The 15,656-nt window shown below is 30.1% G+C and overlaps 1 protein-coding gene across 1 annotated transcript in view; it reads left to right on the top strand.

The window, feature by feature from the left end:
* LOC121114248 (zwei Ig domain protein zig-8) overlaps positions 1-2,754 on the top strand; it is a 210,556-nt gene extending 207,802 nt beyond the window's left edge. The window contains exons 5-6 of the mRNA XM_071886899.1: positions 2,197-2,396; positions 2,457-2,754. Of these exons, the coding sequence (XP_071743000.1) occupies positions 2,197-2,396; positions 2,457-2,665 (409 nt within the window). The 3' untranslated portion in view covers positions 2,666-2,754. The remainder of the gene's footprint in view (positions 1-2,196; positions 2,397-2,456) is intronic.
* Positions 2,755-15,656: the final 12,902 nt, after the last annotated feature.

The following is a 15,656-nucleotide window of genomic DNA, read 5'->3' as shown; positions in this document are numbered from 1 at the left end:
TATGTCAAATATGTGTAAGTACTTTCATGTTTTGTATTTTTTTTAGTTTTGTATGTTTAAACAAAATTAGATTGTTGTGTCTTTTATTGAAAAATAAAATAAAACCTTTTAATCAACCTATAGTTCAAAAACCTCATGTGATAACCAACAACTAGTGACACATTGAAATCAGCAGCCAATATGCAAATAACTTGTTATTTTTCTCTCGTAAATTAAGGATTTTTGTTATCTGTTGTAGTATTTTTTTTCATCACCACGTTATTCAAAAACTTGATGTGATAGGCAAAAACTAATGACAGATTTGGAATTAGCAGCCAAAATGACGTTAGATTCGCTTTAAAACCTCCATGCAAGAAAAATTGTGTTGGCCAGTGTTATTATTTAAATTATAAAAACAAATCAATGTAAAACATAGGTAGTTATCTAAAGTTATTTAAAAAACCATCAAAGATTCCAAGGTTATTAAAAGGATAGGGTAACAATCCCCTTTATAAACTAAATATAAAATTTGCCCGATTTAAAAATCCATTGTTTCAATATATCTTGCGATTGTTTTGTTTAAGCCTGCAGAAGGAGGAGCCTTTTTTGTTCTACAAGCGTATATAATTGTGAGTGTCTTCGCAACTATTGTTTCGACTTTAAAGTCATTCTCTTCTCTCAATTTAAGAGTAATGAGCCAGTTTGACACCTTTAGAGTTATGTTATACCTCTTGGTAATTATATTATCAACAATATCACTTGCTTCAATTTCCAAATATTTATTATTTAATAACAGGATCCTGATCAAAGACAATTTCTCGGGAAATGAGAATTCCTAATACACATGCATTTACCTGGCACATATTTATATGGGTAATTCCTATTAAAAATATTATTAATAATAAAAATTATGTTGGGATGTAAAAAAACCCAAAGAATGTATTAACGTTAGGATTTAAAGGAAAAGTAATCGAGGAATAACTTATTTCAGTTGATATCTTGTATTACTATATTAACTATATATGAAGGTACCTATTGATACTTATTGAAATTAGTAATTTGTGTTCTAATCTAAGTAATCTGGCTTTTTGGGAACATTAACTAATAGGTATATAAATAGAGTTATATAAAAGATTACTTACCGGTATGCTAAAAGAAAATAAATTGAAAATGAAATGGTCACTCTTAAGGGAAGTGTCCGCATGTATCCGTGCATGTAAATGTATATATATATATACATATATCTTAGTCAGTCCTTATTTAGGTCTGATGATTTCAGTCCTGCATATCAGTCCCAAAACTCATAAAGTTTGGGTCTTGATGACGCCAATCATCTTTATTTCTTCTTGTCTTAATCAGTTCTAGTACTGACAGTCCGAAGGACCGACAGAAATCAGGACTGGACTGACTAAATAAGAACTGACACAACACTACTACATTTATCTATTAATATACATATATGATATTAGCAAAAGAGCTACTCTCAAAGAGACAACTAATAATCAAATGACAAAAGTTTATATATAGAACACGTATGCCCGTTCTTGAACGATAGATGTGGTAACCCGACTTTACAATTTGAAGAAAATTTTGGAAAAGAGCAGCAAAGTTTTTATGGCGTTTTATTAAATCATCTACAAGCAGCTGTGAGAGGAAGGAGATACACACAAATCCCCCTCCATGAATTACTCCATTGTGGATTCTCATTTCTACTTTGAGTCCAGTGAGGACGTAAAATACTTATTACTCGCGAAGTGATCTTTAATCCTTCATGAGCACACACAATAGCGATTACTTTATGTTCTTCAAGAATTAAGGAATCATTATAACAGCTTTAAAAAATAAAATAGAGTGAGGTAGCTCAATGGACAACGAACTCTAGAGAAATTATTATCTCGAACTAAATTTCTAGAGAAAAAAATATGAATTATATATATTTACTTCAAAGACAATTCCTAGGCCATATGGAGTATTGTCATATTATAATGTTTACTTATAATTTGTTAGTGCATCTGACCAATGAAAGAAAAATTTAAAAATATACTGTACATATTGCCGAATACAAAAAATCTTGCACACGTTCTATGTCATACTTTAAACAAATATTTTATATATAGTATTAATTCTTATTCTAGGTACATTTATATATTTACACAATATTATTGTGAGAATTGACATGGATAGTAATTTTTTAACGGATTTTTTGTTTTTTCATAGATATGTTTTTTGGTATCACAAAGATCGAATGGTAAATTATGAAAATAAAAATGGTATCAAAGTGGAAACTGTGACCCGAGGAGGTACAAACACTACATCTAAACTCTCAATAATTGATGCAAGTAAAGAAGATTCTGGGAATTACACTTGTAAGCCTGCTAATGCCATAGCGGCATCAGTTCAAGTTTTCATCTCTCAAGGTACTTTGTATAAGTCTATAGATTCATTCTCTTTCACCTGGTTTATTATATCCCTTTCAGATCGAAAATCAGAACCACTCTTAAGATCCAACTCTAAAAAATCATCGTCCACATCTAACACATCATCCGATAAAAATGAAACTAAAGACATTGCCTCTAGAGCAAATCCACTTCATTTATTGTCCAATTCAATTGTACTTTCTTCAATATTAATATTGTCAAATGTGGGTCCCTTTAACTTATTTTTATCTCAATTACTAATTGATTAAATACATGTACTTAATTAACATACATAATACAAATAATTTTACAATAATGTTTACATGTTTTAAAAAATAATAAGTAATTTGTAATATAAGTATGAAGTTTATAATTATTTCGTGTAGTTAAGGAAAGACTTAAAACTGGACTTGAGCTCAAAATCAAAGACTAAAGAATTTACTGGATATATTAGCAATTGCAAACATGCCCTTTGCTCTACCATCTCCTATGCCTAGGGTCAGGATTTTGGGGATTGCAAGGAAAAGGCGGGAGCGGGACAAAATGGTACTAATGAACTAAGATCTTTGTTAACGTCAGCTCCTTTTTTATGATTTAGGAGGAAGAAAATGTATTACTGCTATAGAGAGGAGAAACTTCAACACTTATTTTAGCATTCGTGCAAGGAAAATATTACATTATATAAAGTATATTTTTTACTATGCATTTCAATAAAAATATAGCATAAGTAGGGTGGAAATTCTCATTCGAAGCGACAATTTATAAAAGTATAAAGAAAAAAAGAACGATAGCCTGACCGTTTTTCTTTCTTTAATTTCAAAACTAAATTTTTCCTGTACGTTTTGCCATCCCTATGTCTATACTCCTCAAAAATCAAATAATCGAATTGAAGATCCACAGGGAAGTAATTCCTGCCTATGTGTTTCGTTTTTTCGACAAAATGTGTTGTTTGTATTTTTTTATAAATACCAAATTTTTTAAAAGGCAAAGGACATTTTTTTTAAATTTTAGACTTCAAATTTTTAAGAAGGAATAAAATTTGAAGGAATAACTTTTTATTTTATAAAAGATAAATGGAAATAAAAAAATACAAATTTTGACATTTAAAATTTATAGACAAGACTACATTTTTTTTTTTATTACTATACTTACAAAAATTTGCCAAAAGTGTGTGGGAATGGTTCTTTGACCACTATGGTGACGATGGCACTGGCTTATATTATCTCAATATAATAAGAAATTGATTAATATTATGGGTGTACTGGATCAAAACATGTTTTCCTATAAAATAAAAAGTAAAAATGTATATGGGTTTTCAAATACATAGTGGATCAAGATATTAACAATCTTGCACAAAAATTAAGAAAGAAAGAAAATCCCAATTTATTGTTTTACTTAATACAGCGTTCGGCCTATTTAATATCGAACTTTAGGCGCCTGCAACAACTGTGAATGCGCAGGTAGGACGGGTTTTTTGTTTTTTTGACAGCTAGTCAGACGTGTTTGGCGTCAGTAAAAAAATTGAATCAATCCACCGAAGTAATTATTCCACAATCGTGGAAAAATCAGTGTCCTTGATGCGATCCGCGCCGAACGAGACAATATGGAGATTGCATACTACTTAAACCCAGATAAGTATTTTGTTTGGAGAGTCAAAAATGAACTGGAAGAGCCTGGAGGTGATTATGAATCAACAACAAAGAGGTCAGAATCCAAAGGGATCAGGATTTTATCGCAAATTTACAAAAATCATTGATGATTCGTCATTCAAATCGATGAGGGCCATTGCCAGAGATCAAAACTGTTGTGAAAGCCTGATCAGGAAGTGTGTGGCAGATGATTTACGATACAAATAATACAAGATGTGAACAGCCCAACTTCTGACAGAAAAGTCAATAGAACACAGGCTGTACTATTCCAAGTATTTGAGCTCCAAGCTCACTGGACCCCAAACCCATGGACTTCTTTATGTTGGTCGCAGTTGAGCGAGCGGCACACCAACAGATTCTGATCCAACGAAAAATCCGTGCTGATTTCCAGAATACGAAAAGAATTACGGAAACTCCCACAGGAGACTGTTATCAAGACTTACTCCCGTTTTGAGTTCGAGTCAAACCCGTTAGTGACGTCAAAGGCAATTAAATTGACTAAAAATATTTATTTTATTTTATTCAGCTTTCATTCGAAATTGATTTTTATTAAAATAGGATGATTTTTCATGAGCACATCTTTCATAAACATATTTGAGTCAAGTATAGGCATTGAATTCAAATTTGTAGGATGAGTAGATCTACCTTAGAATTTTACTTATGGTTAGAGACTTATATTTGCCGCGATATGGCATTTTTTTTAAAATAAAATCTATTAATCTATCATTATTTTATAGTGGCAATCCACTTTGGGTACTTTAAGGGAAATTTTCAGTGCTTAAGGGTTATTAAGAATAATTTTTTAATACAAAGTAAGTATAATTTGTAGAATAATACGAATGCAATCCACACTCCATTTTGAGAAAAATCATTCTAGCTTGCTTTTGTGTTGATGGGCCACATATTTTAACTTTTTTTTTTAAATTATGATAGAGGGTTTTTGTTACTTTAAAGGGTAATTCTCAGTGCCTCCAAAAGATTAATCACAATATCTTAATAACAGAAATACAAGATTATTTGTTGAAGAATACAAAATATGGTATCCACATTCATATCTGGGGGAAATACTTCTAGCCTGTTTTTGTGTTGCCGGCCTACATACATATGTATAATGGGCACAACATAAGAAATTTAAAATGAGGATCAATATTATTAAATTGACCAATTTTTTTTTCTATTTTTTATCATCATTTAAAATGATAATAGCACTTCTTTACTTAAATTTAAATTCTAAATTTAATTTAAAAATATAAAAATACTTCATCCGAACATTTTCTGCACTGTAAATTCATTTATTTTAATAGATAATACAATATATCTTTTTATTATAATAGAAATACATTAAATTAAATTAAGTGTTATCAAGGATACATAAATTTAAAAATCCGTAGAGTCAAAGTGGAATGAGAATCAATTGAGTTATATTAGTTTTAAGGAAGTAACAACAGCATTCTATGTACAAGTGATTTAACGGATACTTAAATTGCAGTTCCGGGCTTAAATAATCATTTACTCTTAAGGTTCTGGGTTCTTAAGGGATCATCATGTACATTTTAGCCGTTCTAATCCCGTTCCTTCTTTAGGTTAGAGATCCTATTTTTTTATAGTAATTTTCTTTTAAAATAGTACCTATACTGGGAGATCCGCATTCTGTATTATTATATTGGGAGGGCTTGGTTTGTGAATTTTTTTGAAAAAATATTTACAAAAAATTAAATTTTTTGGAAACAAATATTCACAAAAAATTAAATTTTTTATGAATAAAATTTCGAAAAAACATAGCCATTCAAAATAAATTAAATTTTTATAAAAAATTTCTATAAAAATTAAACTTTTTATAGAAAATTTCTATAAAAATTTAACTTTTTATAGAAAATTTCAAATATTAAATTCTTTGAAAACATTTTTAATTAAGAGAAGGGCTACAGCCCTTCTAACCTACCCCCTATGGTCACCCCTGCTATAGTATATAATGCTATTGACAGAGCTAGAGGCAGGGCAGGGATTCTTTACCTTTTTTTAGTCATGTACCACTTGTAAAATATTTATTTAACCAAAGTACACTCTTACTAGCACAAATCAATTTTAGCTTCAGTGAGAGGAGCTTCTGCAGAATTAAATTTCGGAGGGGGTATTGGTTTTTGGAATTTTTTTTAACATAGATCCAAACATTAAATTTTTTTTGAAAAAAATTTCAAAATGTTGAATTTTTTCGGAGAAAAATTAAAAAATCTTAATTCATTCACAAAAAAATAATTTTTTTGGGGAAAAATTTCAAAAATCCTTTTTCATTCAGAAAAGATTAAGTTTTATTTTAGAAAAAAAAATCAAAATCCACAGTTGTTTTTTTAAATTTCAATTTAATACATATTGAATTTTAAATATTGATTTGTTGGAGAAAAATTAAAAAATCCAAGGCTATTCACTGAAAATTAAATTTCAAATATTAAATTTTTGGAAAAAAAAATTGAAATATTAAATTTTCTAGTAAAAAGGAAAAATTCCTTAATTTGGTGGGTACAGCCCCTCCAGACCTTCGCCTGCGGACGCCCTGATTAATGTACCACTTATAAAATATTCTTTCAAAATTTCAAGTACCGCCTGGAGTGCATCCAAATACCCCAAGAGGTACATGTATCCCATTTGAGAACCACTGTTTTAGGGGGTCATCTAGGGCAAGAACATCTAAAAGGAGGACAGTACAGTTCTTCCTTTTTTTTCCTTTCATTTCTACGAACAACTGCTTATTGTCTATTACTATTTTTTATTCTTCATTTAGTACAATGATTGATTGTGCTTGTTGAGAAGTTCGTGGTTATCATTTTTAAATAATTTGTGTTGCATAATTGGGAGATAATCCCATTTTGGAATATCAAAGTACAATTCGAATTCATTATATTTCACCGATTTCTAAGAATTAACATCGGGATTAGGCATTTTTCATGAGTCAGCGTATTTCATTCTTCCACCAAATGCACGATGGGAACCTATTTCAGAGTCTTCACTCGAAAAAAGGATTCAACATATTAAATGTTACTCCTTGCCTTTTGTTCAGCCCAGCGTCAGTCATTTATTCGTGAAGGGCATGGCATAACCATAGAGAATATATAGAGTGACGAAGTTTAAGTTGATGGCGCTGCAGTAGTGGATTATTAGTCAGCTGTTGTCCGAGGCAAAGTTAAGTTATGAATTGAATTTTGTTAGCTATTAATACTTATCGCTTATTAATTATCAGTAACAAGTAAAATGTTTAAATATCGTATGGATGGTTAATGCCATGCTTATGTAATTTTGTCAGATGATAGATGAAACCTTTTGGTTTAATAATTTACGTTTCAAACAAGTGCTAAAAGTACCATTTTGATAATTAATACGGTCATTCGATAATTGATTGATATATATGCCATAGTTAAGATGTAGTAGAATCGTTGATTCTCCTAGTAGAGATCATGATCCTATTCTCTCTTAGAACAAATTACAATTTACTAAGGGAATAGTAGCATTGAATATTCGAAGAGGATGTGTGTTTTCGAAAACATGACGCCAAGTCTACCCTCTATGATACAGTGACCGGTAATTTCATTCCCAACAAATTCATCCACTGTCTTTTCATTCCTAGTAATTTAATTCCCGTTCATTACCACTTTGAAGAGTAATATTTAGTGACATAATACGGTTTATGTTAGTAGTTAGTTATGTTATCTAGTTAGTAGTTTTTGTGTAGGGCTGTAGACGGAGGACTGGCAGTGGGCAGTTGGCACTGAAGATAAGTGATGATTATTAATGGATGGGTGACGGATACAAATGACGCTATGATAACTCTTTAAGAGTGAGTAGAAATGGAATCCCAATCTGTAGACATTATTTATACCTTGGGATATACAAGTAATCCCATCATTGGTCCTCCTCTTCTTTATCGTCTATTCATCGGCAAACATCAATTTTGGTCATCCTTTTTTCTCTTCCCTTCCCCTTTCACAATTCAAATATACCTAAACAATAAGTATAAGCAAATTGCTCGGGCCCCTAAATCCCTTCTCCAGGATCACTTACTCTCCCCTGCTTCAAGTTCAACTCTGAATTTAATCTTACAAATTACAATAATCATCATCATTCATAGGATCATGCTGGGACTCGTAATTGATTTCTAGAATATATAATGCATCCCCTTCACATCCAATTATGGCTGTTGAAACTACAATAAGTAGGTTTCAAAGCATTTGAAGGAATCTCGGAATACTACAACTATGGTCGGTTACGAAGAATCATTGACATTCATATCAAGTCCATTTATTCATCAAGAGGTCATGGAGAGGTCATTTGACCGTTCACTTATGCTTCCCTCACTGTGCTATGGAAACAACTCGGTTCTTTGTAGCAATTAACCATTTTCATATTACTGTAGGGATTTTGTTTAAGTGATCAATGAATGAAATTTGTCAAATTGAATTTACTATTAGTTAAGGGATTTACATGTTTTAATTTTAAAATTTAGAAACCCCCTTCTATTGTATAATACAGTAAATTGTGACATATTTAATCAATACGTCTATCAAAAGAAGCTATATTAAGTCATTGGAAGTAAATCACTCAATATAAACAATTTTATAAAATATAAAAATTGGGGCATGATTCAGAATCATTTATTGATTGCACTTAGTTTTTTATTCAACTCTCAATATCCAGAAAAAAAATGATTCAAATTGATATTTAAAAAACCTGTAATGAATAAATATAGCCAATTTTTAAAGATTAAATTGTAACTTATTAGATATAAATTTATTTAATATATATATAATATACATTTAAAAATCATAATTGATTACTACATTAGGGTATTCATTTGGATCAAACTGCATTTAATCCAAATTGGTATTAAGGAATACATGCTGACTTTAGTTGAGTTCAGTTCAACATTCCTTATATCCTAAAACGTCCATATCCCCAAAAAAATGATATAACATCTTTAACTTATTCCCTACTTAACCCAATATTAATGTAAGCGTCCATTTTAATTAACAAATGATGTTTAGTTAAGAAAGCCTGCATAACCGATCGCCCAGGATGTATTATTGGATATTATATGGGATTTATGATACTCAAGGAAGCAGCTGTAGAATAATTTTTCATCTAATAGTTAGAGTAGACTCCAGTGAACTGCTACCTGAATGTACGACATACTCAGTAAAGGATTCAGTTCTTTTGATGATTCAGTTATTTTAATGAATCAGTTATTTTGTTAAAAGATTTCCCTTGGTGACTTTGCAGTTGTTCGTGTGTGCAAATTAGAGTGGACTCATAGTAGCAACTAATGATATGCTTCTTCACTTGAATATATTCATTTTCCATAATAACTAAACAAAAAAGTTAAGTTTGTTTGTTGAGGTTGAGTGATACATTATATATATTGGAAACTTACCGTATAAACGAACGAATCATTCATGCAAATGAAACGGTTCAGTACGTTCACTAAAAAAAGTCGTTCAAAGGAACGAATCATTTGCAAACGACTCAGCACTAGTCAAGGACTACTAGAAGAAATGCAATAGTACACAAACTCAAAGAAGCAAATATGATGTATATGATAAACTATTACGAGCACGAATACACTATCTGAAAGATGAAAAATTAAAAAGATTTTATTTATATTTAGCTTATTTATGTTAAAATTCTAAACCTAAACGATTAACTATAATTATATAGTAGGTAAATTAGAGGGTATAACTTGGCGTCATATTTTCGAAAACACGTAACATCTTCAAATATTCAAAGCTACTATCTCCTCAGTAAAATTGTAATTTGTCCTAGGAGAGAATATAATTGTAATTTCTACTAGTAGAATTATTGAACTATTACCAGGAGAATCAACGAGTCTACTGGATTTCAACCTCTAATGTGACATATACTTAATGTTATTTATTTTTGTAATTCAAAAAGTACGTAGAAAAAAAAATTAATAGAAGGTGTAGCACATACTTTAAACTGCAATTTAAAATAAAGAAAAATATTTTTACCCAGTCCTAGACAAAAAATTATGATTTGTTTGAATAAAAAAAAGATGCTATTATTTTGTCCATAGAAATAAAGGATTTATAAAGGATTAAATATCGCATAGATGGTTAATACTAAAGGACTCTAGAGTCCTTTATTTAATACTAGCCTTATAATATTTCGTCAGATGATAGATGAAATATTTTGCTTTAATAATTTATGTTTAAAAATAAAATATTTTTGTAAAAAAAGTGAATTTTATACTCATTAGTTATTTGAACCTTGAAAAATATCACCCTTATTTTGGAAAAAAAAAACCAAAAGCAGCACAACTATGAGCCATTTCGGACACTAATTTGTATTATTTAATTTGATCACGGATGAATAAAGGACCTCTTTTATAATATTTAGAAAATACAAAATTAAATAAGGGAATAGATAATAATAGTAAACATAAATGATAATTGCCTCCACGACCTCTTCATTCAAAAATTATTATATGCCATATCTCATATGTATACATCATACATAAAGTTATTGTATAATTATAAAATATTAAGTATTGTTATGTATGATCACTTGATGTTTTCTTTCTTTATAATAATAAATTTGATTTATTTACTCAGAGCCCTATAATATAATCATTCTTAGATGGCTCTGGATTTACTGCTCCAGACAATAATTGACATGAAATGCTGCGACGACAGCGCCCTTAAGCAATCTATACTTATCGATGGGCATAACACTCCCAATTATAATTTATCTATTAGTCATAACAGTGGAATCATAAACAGGTGAAAAATGTCTTGGTCGGAATTTACTTTTTTTGCCCGTCAGAGGCAGTATTTGTTTTGTTTTTTATTTCTACCTTCAAGACAATAACAGCTCTAGCTATAAACTAGAATATATTCGTGTTTTAATAATAATAAAAAATAGCTAGATTTGAGTCACAAGTGTACAAAGTAGAAATTGGAGTATATATAACTATATTCTATTCTACTAATTCGATAGTCTCAATAAATAACTACTAAATATAGTTTAGTTATTTTAACAAGAAGTTATGTAAGATGATTAGATGAATGTATAGAAGTCGTCCGAGAATGGTCTGCATTGACAGCTCTTCAACTTGTCCTTCAAGGTAGTAGTTGAGGTTTTTAACCATATCAAGAGTAATTTTAGAGAGGAAATCTGCTCGTCAATTGTATGGTTTTGCTGCCCCTGTTGCATGATAGCTACTAGAACACTCTGGTCTCCATGTTTCGGAGGAGCTCCATTCTAAAATTCACCAGGAAGTCCTTGAAGAGGATGAATTCAGTTTTTTTTATCTGATAAGGCTTCAAAATTCAAGGCTCTATCTTTAAATCCTTTGGGCAATAATTTGTTGGGGTATCTACAGAGGTGGAGAAATTGATGGAAATTCATAAGGTTAAATGGGAAGTTGGAACAGCTAAATACTGGTCTGCTAAGGGAATGTTTGCTTTTTTTAGACGGAAAAGAGGGCAAATTGACCCTGGACAACAGGTGACAGGTTTTGATAAAACCTTCAAGAGGAGGCTACAGAAGAGGCCGCTATTAAATTTATTAAGTTTTTAGAGTTTACCTCAGATGAAGGATATGTATTCCATAATAAATGAAAAGAAATATAGTATATGAATTATGCTTGAATTTGTGTTCCTTCTTTTCAACTTGCTTGCTACAAAGCTTGTATTTGCTTTTTAGTTCAGATTCATTTATGGTAAGATACTCTCTTCACACATGTATCGCCACTGGAGAGGAGCTTCCCATGAAAAATCCACCTACTATGTTGAATATGTAAAACTAATTAGTCCCCAATGATAATATGAAATAATTGAAACAATATTCTGACAATTCACAATTTTAATTTATTTCATAAGTGGCTTGCTATTATTGGTGTGTTCTTTTAGTTTTCATTAACTTAGTATCTCGTTCATGACTATTTAATGTATTAATTAGTCATTTGAATTTAAATTAAAACATTATACGGACACATTTATTGCAAGGTCCTTGTATAAGAGCATATTTAAGGACAATTTTCCCTGAAAAAATTATTTATATGTAGCCTGTTAAAAGATCTTCGTGTACACCATTTATCAAATTCCATGGGAAAAACAAAAGCGAAAATCCAGAAGATATATTCGCAGACAATGGGAGCGAGTGGATCACTTCAAGGAAACACAACGGTCAAAATTCATTTATCTAAGGAGATACGAAGCAATTGGGGCCTTAATAATAAAAAGAATATTTTGAACTGCGTTAAAACTATGCATCCCGCAATATCTATGGATTCAGTTCACCTGATTTAATCTCAATAGGTATACGATTGTATTCTTCAAAGATGGTACAGACAATTTGTGAATAGTTTGAGTAAAAGTTATGCATTTAGGCATATTGATGCGTAAGGTTATCTCTCTTCTGATCGAATCTCCCATCTAGAAAAGAGAAGCCAGACCCGGAGTTTGAAACATCAGTATGAATGTCTAAATATTGATTGAATTTCTAAAGAATAGGAGAGCTTGAGTCTTTTAAATTTAACCATAATTTTACAAAGGACAACTTCGAAGGAAAAGAGGCTACCAATAAAACCTCCTTCATCAACTTCATAGTACTCATCTTCCTCAAAGATCTCCTGATATGAATCAAACTCTTTCAAAACATGAAAACAAGAATGTTAAACTAGGTCTCCGACTGTTGGCAGAAAATCCTTGCAATCCTGATCGGAAGAGATTGCCAAAACTGTTGATTAATTTTCGTTGCATTCAAAATTACTCTCAGTATGATACAGGACAGGTTGCGAAGCTTGCAGACTTAACTATTATCAAAAGACTCCGATATAGTAATCTTAACATCTGACATAACTAATTTCTAATTAAAAAGTAAAATAATTAACTCAACTTTAATGTATAAATATTTATATAAAGATTAGAATATAGATAAACCTGTGTTTTCGTCTTCAGTATAAATAAATTAATGACTTCATAGTGAAAAATAATGACCATACCATTTCCACAAGCTTAACGATCACGTTTCGCTACTTGTTTAAAGCTTTATCCTTCCCTAGAGCAGTATCCTCAGAGGAGTGCCAAAAAATCTTCATTAATCAATTAATTTGTTCATTTTCTCTAACTTTTATAAGATAAATCTTATATTATTAAGAGGGAGGCAAAAATAGCAATTTGATAATAATAAGGGCAGAGAAAATAAAAATATCATAGTAACTCATATTCTAATCTTGAAGATATTGTTAAATTTTTGAAAATGGATTGGAATTTAAAAACTGTAATACCTTCTACTAAAATGAATAAACTTACTCGAAGTCGATTACGTCACATCATGAATTACAAATCAAAATTAAAAATAGGGACTCGCTATTCAAAAATCATAGACTTAGGAAAATAGTGGGAATTAAGGCCCCCCCCCCCTCCCACACACACGCCCATACATCTAATCTTACTGCTAATATTGAAAATCATGTGTATTTTGGACATGTTAAAATTAAGAAAGCGACAATCAACATTGTAACCCTGATAATATAAAGAATGTTTTGGAGGAGAGCAAATTCTACTGTGAGTCCAACAAATACAATATTAAAAAAAGAAGTACACTAATGAGAAGTTAAATAATAATGACAACAGCTGATGAGTAGAAAATGCCTTCTTCAGATTAACAGTTCTATAAAACAGGCCAGCTAAAAAATCCAGACAATTTACATCATCTCTTAGAGTCGTTCTGTTATTAATTAATATATATAAGGGATCTCGTCTCTGTGTGCCTCACTCGATGGATCTCATTTTCTTTAATGGAAGGGTCGTTTATTGTGCAGATGCCCCTTCCCTTTCAAGGTCTGTGATAACCTTTTTACCACAATAATTTTATCGGACACCATGATTTGGTCATAGAAAAGAGGAGGCACATGAAATATTTTGTGATTCATTCATTACGCATATATATTCCATATTTAAATCATATGATTTTTTTGGAAACTGTGACTATAAAATGATCATAGGGGACTCATTCACACTTTTACTGTTCTATCGTTCATTTCTGAAAAAATTCTGAACATTCAAGCGCTCAGTCTTTAATTTATTTCCCTTCATTTCTTTTATTACAAAACGTAAATCATGTCATCAATTTTATGACAAATTTATTTGGGTACGGAAAAAAAAAATCCTTTTGAGATTTCAACTTTTTAGGTACCACTAACGACTTTTGACATATGGGATTTTGCAGAACTCAATTAAAAAGATGAATTCATGTACAACTAGATGCATTCATAAAGGTTAATAAGTTATTTATAGAACACGGCGTTACCTCGCTAACACTAAAATATACATAGTAATTTGTAGTCAGGTATCAATGTTTTTACTTCTTTAGTCTTAATCAGTATTCTGAATGTTGATTGGTTGAATTAGACTTAGGTTTTTTAACCATTCTCAACGATGATTGAATAATTATTCTGTAGTTAGGACTAATGGTCTTACTACTATCTCATTTTGGGAATTTATTTCGTTTTCTTTCGAAAGAGAGTTTTCGTAATAAAATCAAGTTAACAAGGAGAGAATAATACATGATAACTTTATTGCCCATCACAGACAAAAAAACAGTATTTCTGTGGATAGCTAAATCATGGCAAAAATAATCCACGTGGTAGCGTTTTGTAACTTGGTTTTAGCATTGGTATTTGAATAAAAAATGTCTTTGAAGCACAATAAAAATCGTTCATTTTTCACACTAAGGTGTTCAAAAATGAACCGAAGCATGAACACTAAAAAACGTATATTTTATACTCAATATCAAAGTTTTATTATATGTTCCAATGCTCCATATTTGAATCAATTGATTCTATAGAAACTGTTAGTATGAAATTAGCTTAACTATTAGATAATAAATGAATTAACTACTATTATTCCCGAAACTACATATATTTATGCTTGTTCAGAATCGTATGATATATTTTTCGATTGCTTTATTTTATTATAACTAAAACTAATTAATAAACCTTTTATTATAACTTTAAAAGAATTGGCGTCAAAAAAAAAGTTATTTTTTAATTAATTTTTTCAGATTAACTTTTCATTTTCTCATTGAATGTTAAAGAATCAAGCAATGAAAAAGTTTGCTTAAAAAGTTTCTAAATTAAATATAAATAAGTCGATAACATGACTTAATCTGTAATAAATACTGATCAAACACATTGTATAACATATTAAACATAATTAAATTAAAATTAATCTTCTTGCATCCAAAATATTAATTATTTATTTATGAAAAATATTAAGTTCTAAATATGGCTTTGAATCGAAATTATACTGTAAAAACGCAATTTTTTAAAAAGGCTTTAAAGGACAAACCTACTGCGGTGGAAGATTTTTATGACAATTTTTGTGTTCTATGGCTGAAATATCAATATTTTATGTGGGCTTAAGCCGGCCAGAAAAAATACCTATATTAAAACTTATACATTTTTAACAAAAGAAATTTAATTTCCGGAACCAAAGCGTTTTCCAAAATGAAACATAGTCAATTAAAAAAAAATTAATAAAAGAATTTTGATTCATCATCGTCCTTCATAGAAAATACCTTATTAAAAGTTATGCAACTT

This window comes from Lepeophtheirus salmonis, chromosome 3 (genome assembly GCF_016086655.4).
Source record: "Lepeophtheirus salmonis chromosome 3, UVic_Lsal_1.4, whole genome shotgun sequence".
Lineage (NCBI taxonomy): Eukaryota > Metazoa > Arthropoda > Copepoda > Siphonostomatoida > Caligidae > Lepeophtheirus > Lepeophtheirus salmonis.
The sequence above is the reverse complement of the archived record's forward strand: the minus strand, read 5'-3'. Positions and strand labels throughout refer to the sequence as shown.